The sequence below is a fragment of the Phoenix dactylifera genome, chromosome 12 (assembly GCF_009389715.1).
Source record: "Phoenix dactylifera cultivar Barhee BC4 chromosome 12, palm_55x_up_171113_PBpolish2nd_filt_p, whole genome shotgun sequence".
Taxonomy (NCBI): Eukaryota; Viridiplantae; Streptophyta; class Magnoliopsida; order Arecales; family Arecaceae; genus Phoenix; species Phoenix dactylifera.
Window position 1 is genome coordinate 799,528 of NC_052403.1, and position 16,801 is coordinate 816,328.

Below are 16,801 nucleotides of genomic sequence, written 5' to 3' on the forward strand. Positions count from 1 at the left end.
TTTTAGAAACATAAATATTTTATATATCTAAATATTATTTATATTAGTAAAAATATTATATAATAATATAATATTAGATATCATATTATAATATTAAGAAATAATTATTTATCATATCAAGATATGTTAAGATATAATATAATATAATATAATATAATATAATATTATACTAATAATACTATATCTAATATATTATAGAGCTAGATTTGGCTATACTCAAATAAATCTCCACTCAAATTTGGTCAACTCTACGTTAGACTATAGAAATTCTATATTTAATGATTTAAGTTTTCAGATATGACCTACTACCTCTAACTTGCTTACATACCAAATATTATATGATTTAGAAATTTCTATTCTATACATTAAATAGTCAAAAAATTAAATATATATATATATATATATATATATATATATATATATATATATATATATATATTGATTATTTGATGCATAAGCTAAGAATCTCTAAGTCGCATGGTTTTTTGGTACGTAAGTAGTTTAGATATATTCGATCGCATCCAACAGCTCAAATCAATTGTGAAACCTCCATGGTTCAAAATAGACTTGACCGGATCTAAGTGAAGATCTGCTCGAGTGTAGCCAAACTAAAAAGGTACAACAAGCATAAAGAATGAGTATAATACTACTCCAAAATAGAGACATAACAACCCAGACCTAAAATGAATATAAGATAATTCAAACATGCATAGCTTATTTCAAATGCATGCCCGTTTTCGAAATGATGTTTGCCTGCATCCACATTTTATGCTCCTATCAAACACCACCTAAAAACAATAAAAACTATTCCATGCCTTAGGTACCTTCCAAACACCGCCTCGAGTAGCAAAAAGGTTCTTCTTTTGCTGTAAAAAGACTTCTCAGCAGCAAAAATTGCCACAAAGAAGACGGAACATACTCAACTTTGGAGGAAGCCGACCAAAGAACAAAATTTTTTGCACACACAAAACCTAAAAGCTACAGCAACAGAATCAGTACCAACTTAAATCTAAAAAGTTCAGAGCCCATACCTTGGAGCTCTGAGAAGACCACATGGCTGTCGCTAAAGTTCTTTTGAATTACAGAAAGTAGATCACAGCTTATTACAAAGCTCGCCGCTCGCATCTTTAAGATGTTACAAACAAGATATATTGACGTTCACCACCCAGATATTTTGGCAGTTAAGAGTAGAAAAGGGAGTGCAACAAAAGAAAAGGAAAAAAGAAGCCGAAATACAGAAGGCCTACATATGTACACTCATTCTGGATACAAAGGAACCACAGAATCCGGACAATCGGTCCTCTTTCCAGCAAGGGAGTAGTATGCAAGTATTTGAGCCCGACTCTCTATTGCACCCAGCCTATCGTCAAGATCATGATCGACAAAATGTTGCCTAGGAGGGATGAATTCTATGTTCCAGAATGGGCGGGCCATGGCCATAAGGTCCCTGCCAGTTGGTGATGCCTTGTAACCCTGCACCCATAAGTATCTCAATGAAGGCAGCTGTGTTACTGCAAGGGCCAAAGCACGCTCGGTAAAGCAACAGCCTCTCATCTCCAGCTTCTGCAGGCTTGGACAAACTCTTGCAAATTGCAGAAGTCCAACATCAGATTGCCCAAGATTACCCAATAGGATCCACCGGATATTCCTACTGCACTCGCCAATGAAACCAAGACCCACATCTGAAAGACCTCCAGGTCTCAAATAAAAAGCAAACCTTCTAAGTTTGGTGCAACCTCTCAACAGAGCACGAACCCCATTGTCAAGGGGTAACTCTGTTATCCTTTCTTCCCTGTCAAGCAAGACAAGCCGAAAATCACAGAGGTTTTTGCTATAAGTGCCAACAGCTTCCAGAGCTGCATTTGTGATATCAGAGACATATACTGCCAGGTATTCCAGTTCAGGGCAACCCTGGGCTAGAGTTGACAACCCCACCTGTGAAACCCTACCCTGTTCATCCTCCAGGCCTTGTTCATCATCCCCTCGCTCTATTCTGAGCCTTCGTAGTTTCTTACACGTCTGAGCAACAACTTCTAATCCTCTGTCTCCTATAACATTCCTCGCCTATCAAACAAATTTAGAACAAGGATTATGAGATTGGCATCTGAATCCAATTAACAAGATTAAAAAAAACTGTTAATGGAATGACAATAAAAGCTGTTACATATGCTACCTCAAGAATTTCTAGATTGGGGCATCGTTGAATCAGCTGACAATGATCTTCGGTGCTGAGAAAAGTATATTGCAAGTCTAGCTTCTTGAGTGAAGCAGCAAATGGAAATATTATTTGCATTTCATTCGTCCCCATATAAATGAGACCCAGGCAGCATAACCTGGGAGGAAAGCGAACGCTCTCATACCTACTGGTTTCTCCTGCTTGGTCATTAAATGAGCCCCCCCCAAACTCTTCCAATGCTGTTGCTAGGCGAAAAAAGCCAACTAGGTCAGAGACATCACACTCACTGATCTTCAAGGAAATCAAAGACCTGCAGTTCCTAGCAAGTAGCTCGAGGTCTTGTGACGAGATCCTGAGCTCTGTCATATAGAAATTCAAAGTCTCGAGCACAGAATTGTTGATAGCAAGCTCTTGGAGCCATGCACCATCATTCTCACCGACTGAGCTTTCTTCCAAAAATAAGGTTTTAAGGCATCTGTAGATAGGACATTTGGAAACTGAAACCGGTCATAGAGGAACCAGCATCTAACTATCATGTTACACAAAACCATCTTTTAGGGACACGAAAGCACAAAGTAACCCATACAAATAAGCATAAAAATACTAAAAAGATCATGAATGATTAAATCACCAGCATATCGACAAAGGCAACATGCCCAAACGTGTTCTTTGGGAAATCCATGGTTTGACGACAGTGAAAATAAAAAGAGAATGAAAACATCATAATCAGGGATGTTTGTTGGTTTGTCACCAGTTGCATCTTGATTTTAGCTTATACAGAAGTTCTGTTAGTTGCATCAAGAAGCATAAACAACAATGAAGATACAGGCACAACCAGTTAAACAGAAATAATATTTGTTAAGGAAATTCTACATGAAACACCAAGTGATCATCAACAAAGCGAGCATGAAATTCCAGGTAAAAAAGACATTGGTCCAATAAAATAGAGATGATACTTGTTATCTTGCACAGTTAAAAATTGATGGAAGTAGTGAGAAGTGAGAAGTTGAAAAAAACCTCCCAATTCAGAGACTTAGCCTTGGCTAAGAAAAAGAAAAGTATGATCATAAGATAGACCTCAAATAGATGTGCTAAAAGATTATTTTGTAAGCAACCCATCTGCTGCTGGATGGAAGCCCTTGGTTCGAACCTGGACAGGCCACCATGTTTCTCATGGGAAAAGGGAAAAAAGTTTTATATGTTTCTAAGACTTTAAATTATTGAACTGGCACTTCTAGATTGTTGGAACTGTAAGGTTATGACAAGGGAACATAAAACTATGATGAGTGCTGTGGAGACGGATTTTGTGGTAAGATCATAGCCAGTCTAAGAGGTGTGGAGCTAGAAATGAATACAGCAGAATAAGAGGGAATGGGGCAAATTGAGAAATGTGAGGGAATCATTTTGAGGCATTGATTTGAGGATATAATCCACCTCATAGAACCACCTTAAACAAGTTCTGATAATAAGCAAGATCTGTAAGGCCAATGCAAATAGATAGGTTGAAAGTTTTCTGCTATTTTGCACCTTACTTGGTTATTTATCAAGATTGCAATAATGTAAAGTGGAACTAAGAATGAGCAGATGTGACCGTACATCATACATGAATGGTAAAGGAGAATTTATTCTTTTTAATATCGACGAGATCATTTATATCAAGAAGAATGGCCCAATAGATTAGAATTGCAGCATGTGCTTGAAAGATGATTGATAGAGATGCCAGCACAGTAGAATCAACTTCTTGAGAATAAATGGGAAGTCAAGGGAAGACAATTAAACAAATACTGGAATTCTAAAAATTAGCACAAAAGGACTATCAGATTAGATGGCTGATAACTTGCATGACAAAGCGAGTTGTCAGATCTCAATAGATATCCTAAAAGAACATTTAAAAATAAAAAAAAAAGAAAAAAAAAGTAGTGGAAGTCTTTAGACTACATTTGAAGGTTGCAACCTTTCATCCATTCTGTACAGGACTCAATTTCCCAAAGACTCTGGAACTTCAAATTAATTTATATGAGACCAAGTTGCTGCAGAATGTTATATGCTTCAAGTGGATGAATTTATTCTCTGTCATGTTTTCTATTATAAATAGGCTATGACCATTAAAAAGAAGCGGTCCTCACACCTAGTTTATTTTGGATAAATGAATCTCAACTGACCATTTGAAGTGGGTCAGACCCATTAATAACCAAATAGCAAATATAGAAGGCTCTTACTCTAATATTACTTGCATGAAGTCCAGAGCAACTAACGATGGCACCTGCTAGTTACTACTTGTAGATAAAGCAGAATTCAAGTGTCACAAAAGTTGTCATCTGATTACATCTAGAACAAATATAAAGAAAAAAGAACTGGCCTTCCCCACTCTTTTTAATTCTGAAGGAAGGAGAGACCTTGGGATGAGCATCCACACTTTTTTCATGAACCCATTGAATTTTAAGCATTCTGAAGGAAGTGCTTTTGCATATAGCACCCTAAAATTTACTTATCTGTACATGACACTCGCTTCATCAATCTTTGCAGCCCAGAGTGTCAGTTACATTATATATGTGAGAATCATGGATGTAATCATTACATGGTTGTTAGTATGACATTGTGGAATTTGGATGACCCATGCCCCTACAGAACTGGATACCATTTGTGCAGTTTAAAAATTATTTTACTCACCTTGTTTCCTAATTTCAATCTCAGAGGAAAGGTCAGGCACATGGCTATCAAAGCAAAAAAGAAGTCAATGACTCTATTTCTTGGCCATATCCAACTTTTTTGATGACCTCATTTCACTCTCATTAATTTCCAGCCATCACGGGTATAGATAATGTAGCTAACTAACCAGTTAATGATACTCTTTTAAAACACCAAAACTTATGCCTTAGAAGTAATTGTCAAACAATAATTCCCTTTCTCACAAGCATGCAGCTACACATGGGCTTACCTTTCATGATTGGCTGCCAATCCTAGCAGAAAGTCAATAGAAGCATAAAAAATATCAAGATTTTATTGTAAGGACTTTTGGAACATATGTCTCACTTAAAACTTGCAATGGATTAAAAGCAAACACCTAGAGAGCAGTTTTTACTATCTGTCTTCAAGCTCCAATCTTACAGTTTCTCTCGAGTTTTTCTCATCTCCTTCTTTTTCTCTTCTTACTAAGACAAACTCAGGTTGACAGGGGACAGCAATAATCATGTGTTTACAACCTAAGGATGAACAGGCATCCGAATTTATGTCAAGATACACCATTAATAATGACATGACGTGTCAGCAACCTTGTTCATCATGTCAGCGACCATCTTTGACATGCAAAATACCTTGCTTTACCATAAGAGATAGTGCTATGTGAAATAATCTTAATGGATTAAAAAGCTGAAACTCCTGAAAGGATTTTAATTGCTTATAGCTGTTAACATTCCTCCTGGAGCAACTAAAAAAGATCCTTTGCAAACTACAAATATCAAGAAAGATGTCCATGTGATGAGCAATAGTCTAGGAAACATATAAAGAATTGGTTTTCCAAAATTACATCGAAAAGATCAAAAGCAAGACCACCTAAGGAGAAGTCAATCTCTCAAAGACTCGACCATTAAGCAAAAAAATGGGATAGGTTGGCAGACCTGAAATTCCAGGGGCTCGTTTGGTATTGCTTTTGTTGTCTGTTTGTTGTTTTTGGAAATCCAAGAAGAAAAATGAACTAGACTGAACAGCATGTGTGATAAAACCCTTTTGTTTTTCTGAGTTTGTTTGTAAGACCTTTAGAGTTTTAGGTAGCACATATTTATTATTCTCAAAAAAGAGACAAAATAAAAGGAAGGAATAGTAAAATTTTTGTGCATATTCTATCTTCAACATCAATCTCCATTGGCATTTCACTAATTTGTGGAGAAACACAAACACAAAAGCAAGAGCAATACCCAAAAGGCCCTAAGAGTGTTGGTATGTTCAGAATTCAGAACCACTAGCACTAACAATTGGCACAACTTGGATCAAGAAGCCAACTTATCCAGCCATGGAACATTAGAAGTTTAACTCACAAAACACATTCTGACATGGGTAGCCATATTTATTGATCTCCCATCACCAAGTTCTATCTCAAACGGCATGTTAGAATTCAAGAAATAAGCATCGAGAAATCAGCTCTACAAAGACAACCAGCATCATAGACAACCACCGTTTTTCAAATTTTACAGCTCATTCTAGCCCCTTCAAGTGTCTAGCCCGAAAGAGTGTCAATTGGTTAAAATTCATCACTACTAGCCCATTGGATCTAAGATCAGTCCAGACCATGTTACCCAATCCATCCATCTTTACAACAAACGAAACTACAAACTCAGACCCCAAAAGGCAATATAAGAGAGAATATCCAATTATCCTCAGGATGCCAACTCTCTCCTTTAGAAATCATATTTATATTAAACAAAAGCAGAATGTTGCGGATTCCATTAACAATAATGGGAGGGAAAAAATGCTAAGAGCACATCAAAGAACATATTGGAATGGATATCAAAAAATCAGAATGCAGACATGCATCAGAGAACAACAGCATAGTTGACCCAAGAACTCATAAACCATATCACTTCAGCTTTATATTAAGCTCTATATATGTAGCAAGCTCGAGAACAGAACAGAAAACATCCTGTTAAGATCTTGAAAGCCCCATCTACGGGTCTAACACTCCAATCCAGCCTCTCAGAGGGTGAGAAAACAGGATTAAACAGGAGTATCTATCCTTCATCATACTATTCTCAACAACACTAAATATAAAGAAAATTAACTCAAAAAATAAATATTATGAAAATCAAGAATGAAGCACAAGGAGATCAGTGGTCACTCTTTAAAAAATAAATTAAAGAAAATAAAAGGCAGAAATGACTGGACTAAAAATCTGATCAACTGGAAGGAGGAGGAGTACCTGCAAGAACGGGCAAGCAGCAAAAGGCCATCGGTGGAAAACCCCGAGCACTTATCCAGCTTGAGCGTCTGGAGCATGTGGCCCCTCGCCTTGACCAGCAGGGAGATGTCGGCGTCCGTCACGATCATCCGGCGGAAGTGGAGGGCCTTGAGGCAGTTGAAGGTTTCAGCGATCTCGCGGACCCAGGGGGTGGCGTACCCGCCCCAGTCCTCGGGTATGAGGTTGAACATGGCCGCCCGGGGCTTGCCCTTGAGCTTGAGGGACTCGAGGCGGGGGAAGCGCCGCCGGAGCCGGTCGGGGCTGGTGGAGTAGCAGATGGCGATGGTGATGTGCTTGCGGGTGATGGCGTCCATGCGGTACCACTTCTTGCACACCAGCGAGACGGCCTCCCGGTCGCGGGGGTCGTCGATGTACCCCATGACGAGGTCCAGCGCCACGTCCGGTATCGCGAAGCACATCGTCCGATGCAAGCTCAGCTGCTCCAGCTTCGATCCGAGGGGAGGCTGCTAGGGTTTCCGAGAAAGAGCTCAAAAAGGATTCAAGAAACCAAGAATCAGGACAAGATCCACCGCCCAATCGAAGCAGCTATGAGGAAACACCATTATTAATTAATAGAGGCGCCGAATAATAGAGAGAAAGGAAAAGGCCAAAAAAACAAAAAACAAAAGTAGAAAAGCTCAGAAAGAGACCAAGAACTTAGGGACTCCGATCGACAAGAAGGTTCTGGAAGAAGAGCTCCGGCGACGGGAGGCGGCGCTACCGGGCGGATCGTTGGCGGCCGTCGTGGCCGAGATCCGGAGTCCGGGACGGCTTCGGCGAAGGGATCGGATCGAGGCTGTCCGTCGAGCGCGACGGCAGGTCTTCTGGGAAGAGCATCGGCCTTTTATTTCAGTGGCTTTTTCTTCCCGTTCACCATCCACCACTAGTTCACCACACAGAAAGAGGAGAGAGAGAGAGAGTGAAAACAGAAAAGGCAGGCGGAAAGAGAATAAGGTTCTTGATTTATTCAGCTGATACATACATACATACATACATACATACATATAATAAATATTTATTATTAGAAGGTCCCAAGAGAGAAGGGTAAACTTTGCTTTCTTTTTTTTAACTTTTATGGGCCACTTTGACGGAAATGATTGCTCATTATGTAATGCATTTTAAGAAAATAAATTTAAGACTGATATAAATCAATCGTTTTTGATGCACAGTGGACCCCGAAGGACGATGCAAATGACAGGCGAGGTGAGTCCAGGAACCGTTCCGTTGTGATTCAGTCAGTCCCGAAATCGTTCTTTGTAATTTATTTCACCTGGTTCAAAGTTTTAACCAAATTAAATTGGCAATTGACTGCTTACGGTTCACTGGCGACAGACAGAGGGCCCAAGGACTTGATCTGAGACGTAGATTCCATTCCGTTGAGCAACATATTTTCAGTTTTTTTAAAATAAAAATAGGTACATTGGAAAAAAAATACGTACAAAGTTGAGCAAGCTTCATGGCTTAAAAACTACAGGATAGTATATGCAGGCAATAAGGTAAGCATACAAGGTTCCTCAAATTCGATCGGAAGACGTCCATTGGCCCTCACCCTCGTTGAAAGAGGTGGACCTCCACCTCCAGGACCTTGGTCTCGACCGATCTAGCGTTAGGGTTTGGTGAAGATTCCTCGCAGGGCTCGATTAATTCAGCAAGAGAAGCTGCGGAGGGAAAGCCTTCTCCAATAAGAGAAAGGTTAGAGAGTTCTAAAAGTTCATCACTAGCAATGGCCTGATTGATTTTCGCTTTAATGGTCCGAGGTTCGCTTAATGTTACAACCGTCAGGGGCCGGCCAGGGTTTGGGAGCGGATCGACAGAGTCTTTGCCATGGCTAGATGGATGCATAGCTATCCGGACTATCAAGTGAGACATCTACCTCGAATCGCCTTGGATTACTGTTCGACTATGGTGAGTACCTCCTCCATTGTTCCTTATCTCTGTCCATTCAGATTTGAGAAGCTATGGCTGTCATATCCCCCTCCTGGGAGGTGGTCCGTGAGGCTTGGAGGGTGTCGATCCGGGGTAATGCCATGTACAGCGTTTTTCGTAAGGTGGAGATTACCAAATAGCCTCTGCAAAGGTGGAATAGGGAGGAGGTAGGTAACATCTTTAGGAGGATAGAGGAGGCGATTTCCTGACTGTAATCCTAGGAGATTCGAGGGAGGGGGGCTGTCGGTGGAGGAGCTCAGAGCTTACTTATCCACTTATGACTCACTTTTTTGCCAGCAGAAGACGTTTTGGAGGCAGAAGTCTAGAATCTAGTGGATCAGGGAGAAGGATCAAAACACCAGATTCTTTCATCAGTCGACCATCATCAAAAGGCATAGAAACATCAGAGAAATTAGGGGTTCAGATGGCTAGTTGACAGATGATCTAGATGCTATTAGATAGGTGCTGGAGCAGTTTTTAAGGTCTAGATGGACAGATCAGACTAGCGGGGAGAGTTAGCCTTTTATGCCACCACTTTCGACTAGTGTCACGTGAGGAGGAGATTGCAGCTTTAATCAGACTTGTGTCGGCTGAGGAGATTCGGGAGGCGCTATGGTTACTGGGAAAGGACATCGCCTCGGGGCTGGACAAGTTTTCCCTAATTTTCTTCAAGAGGTATTGGACGGTCGTCAGACAGGATATGGTGGAGGCGATACAACAGTTCTTTAGCTCGAATGCTCTACCAACTTACTATAAAGAAGGTGTGTGTTTAGTCTCGCATGGTTATTTGCTGAATAGATCTTGGGTACCTATACAAGATAGTGGAACCCAAATAATACCTTCCGGCTAGCCATTTTGGATGAGGTTTTAGACTGTTACACTCATCAACCTCTTTCTACACCAAAATAAAAAAATAAAGAATTACCGCCGCAAGCAAACAAAGTTGGATCCATCATTAGAAGCCAAGACAGATTCCAAGCAATTACCTACGATTTCTAGAAAAAAATGGATTACAAGCCGTTGCTTTCAAATGCTCAACAAAAGCCATTTCTCGAGCAGGCTGGACAAAATGAGAGGGGACAAAAAGAAAGCGACCTTTGCCCAGCCTGATGCATCTAACCATAGATCTACACATATTCACTGCACAGAGACCATCAATTTCCGTTACCAATACACCGTTCCTGTCAGTACTCTCATCAAGTCGCCATCATCTTTCTAATTTACAATTTCTTGAAACTTCAAAGTCTTTGGTGGGTCACCATCACCACCATAGAGAACAAATATTTCCCTTTCAGACTAATAGTTCCTTGCATTTGTGGAGTATAAATATTACCAATCTGCTTTTTTGTAAAACTATGCAGGGAAATTGTTCATGAACAATCTGGCCGGGTCCTTAAGTTCCATTTTAACGGGTTGATCTGTCTGGGGAGGACCAGTACTTTGATACATATGATACTAGGGGCCACAAAATAAAAGTTTACATGTGGGCGAGTACAGTAACTTCATGCAAATTTTAATGTGAGGTATGCTCTAATACAATTTAGGTTAAATTCTTCTTTTTAAACTTAATACGGTTCTTTATCTTAAAATAGTCATATCTAATAGAAATTTTTTAAAAACAAGCTAAAAATTTCGAGAAGGTATATCTTGACTTTTGCAGTAATTTTGTCTTCTGTCGCTCTGCTTGACTTTTTTCAGATAGAGATTTACGCACGGTTAAGATCTTACTCAAAGAGAAAACTTTCAGTTTGACCAGACCGTTTCAGAGCCTAAACGATAGAATTTCAGCCTGATTCAAAGGTTGACCCAAAGTTGTAAATCTCAAAAACATATTCAATTTAAAATAAAAAAATCATGTCAATCGGACATCGTACGACCAAATTATAATCTCTCAAAGTTTGGCTTGCGACTTAGCTTTCCGATATGGCCGATTTCGCTTATGAATCCTATCTGACCTCGCTTATAGCGGCGAAAGTGTTCCACATGGAGTCTAGTGATTCTTCTGAATATCTGTAGTGGCCAAAGTGATTCACATCGAGTCTGATGATCTTTTCAAATATTCGTAGTGGCCAAAGTATATCACATAAAGTCTGGTGATCCTCCTGAATATTTCTAGTGGCCAAAATATTCCACATTAAGTTTGGTGATCCTCTTCGATACTCGTAGTAGCCAAATGATCCACATCGAGTTTGGTAACCCTTTGGATACTCGTAATGGCTAAAGTGATCCATATCGAGTTCAGTGATTTTTCTAAATACTTGTAGTAATCAAACTGGCCTATATCGAGAGTCCGATGATCCTTCTGGGTTATTTTATCCAATTATTGTGAATTTCTATCATTTGAGGGAGTTGTGCTAAAGACTCATGATATTCTGTTTTTCCCTTTTGAGTCTCATAGATGTCTCCGGGGCATACAACGTCCTTGGTGCTTAGCATTTTCTTACAATCAAACCAATCAGTTAAAACGGTGTCTGCAACTTGCTGAAATCTTTTCTTACACGGTTGTTTCGGAATTACAACTTGGTTGACACATATCCGTGGTTTTGGGATTTTTTTTTTCCCCTAATAGAGATAGGATGTTGAATGTCCTCATGCATTTGTTTGTTGGGACTGGTCACCGGATTCATGTTGTTTGTTGTTGTCGCAGCTCTTCCCAAGATAAGAAGAGACTGGGTTGACAGGCGGGAGCATTTGGGTGGACCAAGATACACGCAGATGTTCTATGCCAAACAGGGAATAATAGCAGAAGAAATGTTATAATAAGAAGAGATCTTTTTTTTTTCCCCTTGCCACCTTATTAGATATTGCTCTAGCATATTTCGTCCGTATTTGGTGACGTGAGGAATCAAGTTCAGTAAAATGCTCACTTGCTATTGTCGCTTTGTTAGAATATAAACAATTCATCTGCCTACCTGTTCCATCAATTGCTTGTCTGGTTGTCAGGGGTACGTTTGCAACCTTGCCAGTTGCCCCAGGCCCTAATTCGAGTTACCTATAATAATAATTTTTTTATACATGCTTATGTCTATCATTATGGATATTAAATTATTTCTTTTCTAACAATAGTGGCCCTTTCAAGTAGTTATCTTTGAGACATCATCGTATGTTTTAGTTTTTTATCAGAATTATATCCATTCTCGTGCAAGAAAATTCTTAATTATCATGGAAGATCCAAGTTTCTCCAACTCTTATGGTCTCCCATCTCCTCCTCCCTTTTTCTCTATTTTGATACAGCATAGCACTTTCCTCATGCTTTTACCGGGGGGCGGGGGGGACACCTTCCTTATGTTGAGTTTCTTTAGGTAGATAGGAGAATAAAGTTTCGTTTGCTGGTTGCCTGTAGGCTTCTAGAAAATAAAGTCAGGTTCAACAGAGAGTATGTTTCAGGTTTGAGAATAGTGTGGGGCAGGGTGGCTAGAGCTGAAATCCAATAAGCTTTCAGCTTGCCTGACTGTGCCGAAAATGGAGCTTCTTGAGATGGAACTTGAATGCAGATATGATGATCGTAATCCAAAGCCACCACATCATCATGGGGGTTTACAGGAGATCGCAGAGGCTCGCTCGGAAAGGCTGCTATACCAAAACAAACCACAAATCTGGAGTCACAAAATGGAGAAAAGAGAGCAGATGTTTGATTTTTATTGTAAAATTAGAACAAATTTGCCACACCAGTTGCATGCCAAAACATATCAAAGCACAATCTTATCTGAACTGCAGCTCTCTTAAATAAGTTTTACTCTCTAGCCAAAATAGGACTCCTGAGCTCAACAAATTTAGACTTTCGCATGATATAAATTCTTGCATAACTATTTGGTGTCGCAACAAACAACTTACAAAGTCATGGTAACTTATAAAAGTTACATTACTAGTAGTATATTTATGGCCATGCAGGTAATGAATGAAGGGCCTGGACATATTCCGATGCATAAAATTCCAGATAATATGGAGAAGCAAATTGGAATGGTGTCACGAGGCGCCTTTGTATACGCTTGGTCCTCTAACAACTGATATGGCTCCTGGATATGATCGCATCACCTCAGCAATCGGTGCTGCTAACATCGGAGCCCTCGGTATGCACTTCTCTGCCCCGTAACACCTAAGGAACACCTTGGGTTGCCGAATCGTTATGATGGGTGTCATATCATTACAAGATAGCTGCCCATGCAGCTGATTTAGCGAAAGGTTAATAACAAATCTTGAATTCTCTCCATTCAAATTTAATTTTAAATTCAAACTATTGTTGTAATCTTCTCATTATTTTTTTCTAATTAAATTTGAATTGCTGCTGTAATTTTCTCCTAAGTTTTCTCCAGTAATCACTCTTGTATGTTCCATATATATTCAATACAAACTCAAAAAAAACCCAACTAATTAAGTTGGATTTTAACCATCAAATTTTGTTTTTTATCTTGATATCGGAGCCCATCTTGGTATCACTGTCTTTCTACTGCAAACCCAGCCCTTCTTCTCATATTAGAAATTTCCATCCTTTCAATGTCCGGAACATCACATTCTTCACTCGAACTTGAATCCTCTCTAGCTACATCCTTTGTAATGCCCAATATCTCATATCTAATCCTAATCAAGCTTGATGGCAGCAACTATCTCCTTTAGAAGTCTCTCTTTGAACCAATTTTATGGGGACACAAGCTTATGTCCTTCATTGATGACTCATTTTCACCATCTTCTCTAAGGCATCTAACCTATGCTTCATAGTATGAATGTAATCATATTCTGCTTTCTTGGATCAATGCTACATTATCCGAATCAATGCTTTCTTATATAGTCGGCGTTACCTCAGCTAAGCAAGCTTGGAATGCTCTCTCTCGTCGCTTTGACTCCCTTGCTCCTTCTCATATCATGACTATGAAACGTCAGCTTCATCATATTAAAAAGAGATCATCCTCTATGCAAGATTATCTCCAGTAATTCAAAGTTCTTGCCGACAAGTCATCTGTCTCATCAAAATATAGTGGTTTTGGCAGTGTCCAAGTTGGCAGCAGATAAGATTTGTCTATCTCTCACGTTGGTTCATTTTCTATAATTAGCCATAAAATAATTTCACTTGTCTAATGTTCTTTATTGTCCTAAAGCCTCGACAAATCTCTCATCTGTAAACCGTTTCTCTTATAATAATTACTGCTATTTCTTGTTCGATGAATTTGGCTTTGTTGTCAAAGACAAGGATACAAGAGCGAGATTGTACCGCAGGATGACTGAGAATAAACTTTATCCTTTTTATTTCTTAACAAAAGATGCATATGATTACTCACCAGCAGCCCATGTGAGCTATCACATCTCCACTTATCTCTGGCATCATCGTCTCAGCCATCCATCTCATAATATCCAATCCTTTATTTTGTCTCTCTTTCGATTTCAAATAAACCAAGACAAACTTTATGTTCATCTTGCCAATTAGAAAAAGCAGAAAATTGCCATTTTTATTATCTGTTTTGGCTTCTTAGTATCCTCTAGAAATAATATATTGTGATGTTTGGAGACCTTCTCATACTCTTCATGCTTAAACTTTTCTTATTATGTATTATTTGTTGATGAATTTTCACACTATTCATGATTGTTTTTCATGTGTTACAAATCCGATTTTTTTGATTTTTTTTTTTAAAGCACAAGTTGAAAACTTATTTAATACTAAAATTAAAATTTTCCGTTCTGATGGGGCTGGTGAATTCAAAAGTAACACTCTTAAACATTTTTTGTCTTTATATGGCATAATGCACAAATTTTCTTGTTCCCATACTCAGGAACAAAATAATGTTGTCGAAAGAAAATATCATCATATTTTTGAAAATGGACTTACACTTCTTGCTTATGTATCTATTTCTCCAAAATTCTGGTTGGAAGCATTTTCTATTGTAGTATATTTAATAAATCGAATGCCATTGTTTCTTATCGCAAAATTTCGCCATATGAGAAACTTTTTCAGAAATCTTCAAACTATTCCCATTTACAAGCTTTCGGTTGTTTTTGTTATCTTTGGCTTCGACCATATAAGTCCAATAAACTAGAATATCAATCTACTAAATGTTGTTTTTTAGGACATAGCACTATTCACGAAGGGTGTAGATACCTGATTTAGTAAAAGAAATAATATATATCATCTTTGATGAGCATGTCTTCCCTTTTTCAATTATATCACCATCTCAATCAACCTTTCATAATTCCACTTCTGCTCTTGACTCCCTTTCTATGTGGTTATCTCGGCTCCCTACTCCTGCCGATACTATTTGGACTACTAATAACTATACATTCTCAGATCACTCTGCAGGTACAATATATCAATCTCAGAATTTTTTCATGGCAACAACATCCAATTCAATCAATACACCACATGACAACACAAGCATCCCAATTGAACCCATTCCAGCACCTCAACATAAGATCGCCTCCCATCTTCCCTCCCCCAAATCTCCTCCTCCACCACTACTGCCACCCCCAATCATCAAACTTTTTTGCCATACCAACCAACCATTCAACCTACTACAACGCACCCAACTCATAACAACCCAATTTTAATCGGGTATATCCAAGCATAAAATACTATACCATCCCCGCCACCCTCTTCCAACTACTCTTACTATGTCCTATCCTATTGAACCAACATGTTACATATAAGCCTCAAAAAGTACGGTGTAGAGACGTGATATGGATATCGAATTTATATCTCTTCAGAATCAATAAACTTAGACTATTGTTCCTTTTTAGCCCAACATGAACGTTGTTGGTTGCAAGTGGATGTTTCGAATTAAACATAGCCTAGATGGATTCTTCAGCAAATACAAAGCTCGCCCGGTTGCCAAAAGCTTTTATCAATAATCTGGAGTTGATTTTGGCAATCTAAAGTTGCCAAAATTGGAATCAAAATTAAAATAAATTGTAATAAAAATCGAAATGGTCATATTTTTTTTAATGCATTTGATTTGAATAGCGAGAAAAAGATTGGAGTTTTTTTTTTCAAGAGATGGAAATGTAGGAGTCCTCTCCTGAAATAGAAATCAAAATAAGATTTTCTCTTACCAAATAATCTGAGTTGGAGGCATTTTATCGATATTTTTTACTAAAATAAGTATTTTATATAGTATAAGTGTGGATACATTCAATAAAATTAAAAAATAATAAATTTAAGTTTTTTTTTTGGGCCATACGAAGCGTCCTTGGAGTAGCAGGCGACATTTTGCTGACGCTTAGAACATTAGATGAATAAACATACAAAAGAAAGGGCGGGGCCCAGGCGTTAAAGAAAGAAACATAAGGCAAAATCGCTGATACATCGGAAATATTCTTTTTTTTTTGGGTGAAAATGACATTTCATATAGTTCTAACTTGAGTACATCCAGCCATATTAAAAGAAAGTAAAGAGTGCAAGGTAGGAGGAATATCTCCTACAGATGTCCATGTGACCTCTCCGGAGTGCCGGACAACAAATGAGGCAACTCAGTCTGCTGCACCGTTTGCCTCCCAAAAAATATGTAAAGCCTGGAAATCGCTCGGCTCCTGAGCCAGTCTCCGGATCTCACGGATGAAAGGATGACCATCACCATATCTGTCCACTCCCCGAATCCACTCAATCACTACAGAGCAGTCTCCCTCAAGGCATATATGCTCAGCATGGAGTATCCGCCTCGCATAGGATATCCCCTTCCAGGCTGTCCGCAGCTTCGCACTGACTGCAGTAAGTCTCGGCGTGCGGCGGCCACCAGCTGCTATCAAACTACCCAGATGGTCTCTGA

At 38.9% G+C, this 16,801-nt stretch overlaps 1 protein-coding gene across 3 annotated transcripts; it reads right to left on the minus strand.

Moving 5' to 3' along the window:
- Nucleotides 1-1,008: 1,008 nt before the first annotated feature.
- LOC103695487 (coronatine-insensitive protein homolog 1b-like) lies at nt 1,009-8,058 on the minus strand. Of its 3 annotated transcripts, none has more exons than XM_008776833.4 (4): nt 7,778-8,058; nt 7,089-7,673; nt 2,174-2,651; nt 1,009-2,064 (listed from the first exon to the last, which is right to left on the minus strand). In XM_008776833.4, the coding sequence occupies exons 2-4, from the start codon at nt 7,544-7,546 to the stop codon at nt 1,258-1,260; spliced, it is 1,743 nt and encodes a 580-aa protein (XP_008775055.2). In that variant the 5' UTR covers nt 7,547-7,673; nt 7,778-8,058; the 3' UTR covers nt 1,009-1,257. The 3 variants fall into 3 exon arrangements, with proteins under 3 accessions (XP_008775055.2, XP_038988151.1, XP_038988152.1); XM_039132223.1 differs by having other exon boundaries at nt 7,089-7,591; nt 7,778-8,049; XM_039132224.1 differs by lacking the exon at nt 7,778-8,058 and having other exon boundaries at nt 7,089-7,771.
- Between the last annotated feature and the right edge of the window lie 8,743 nt (nt 8,059-16,801).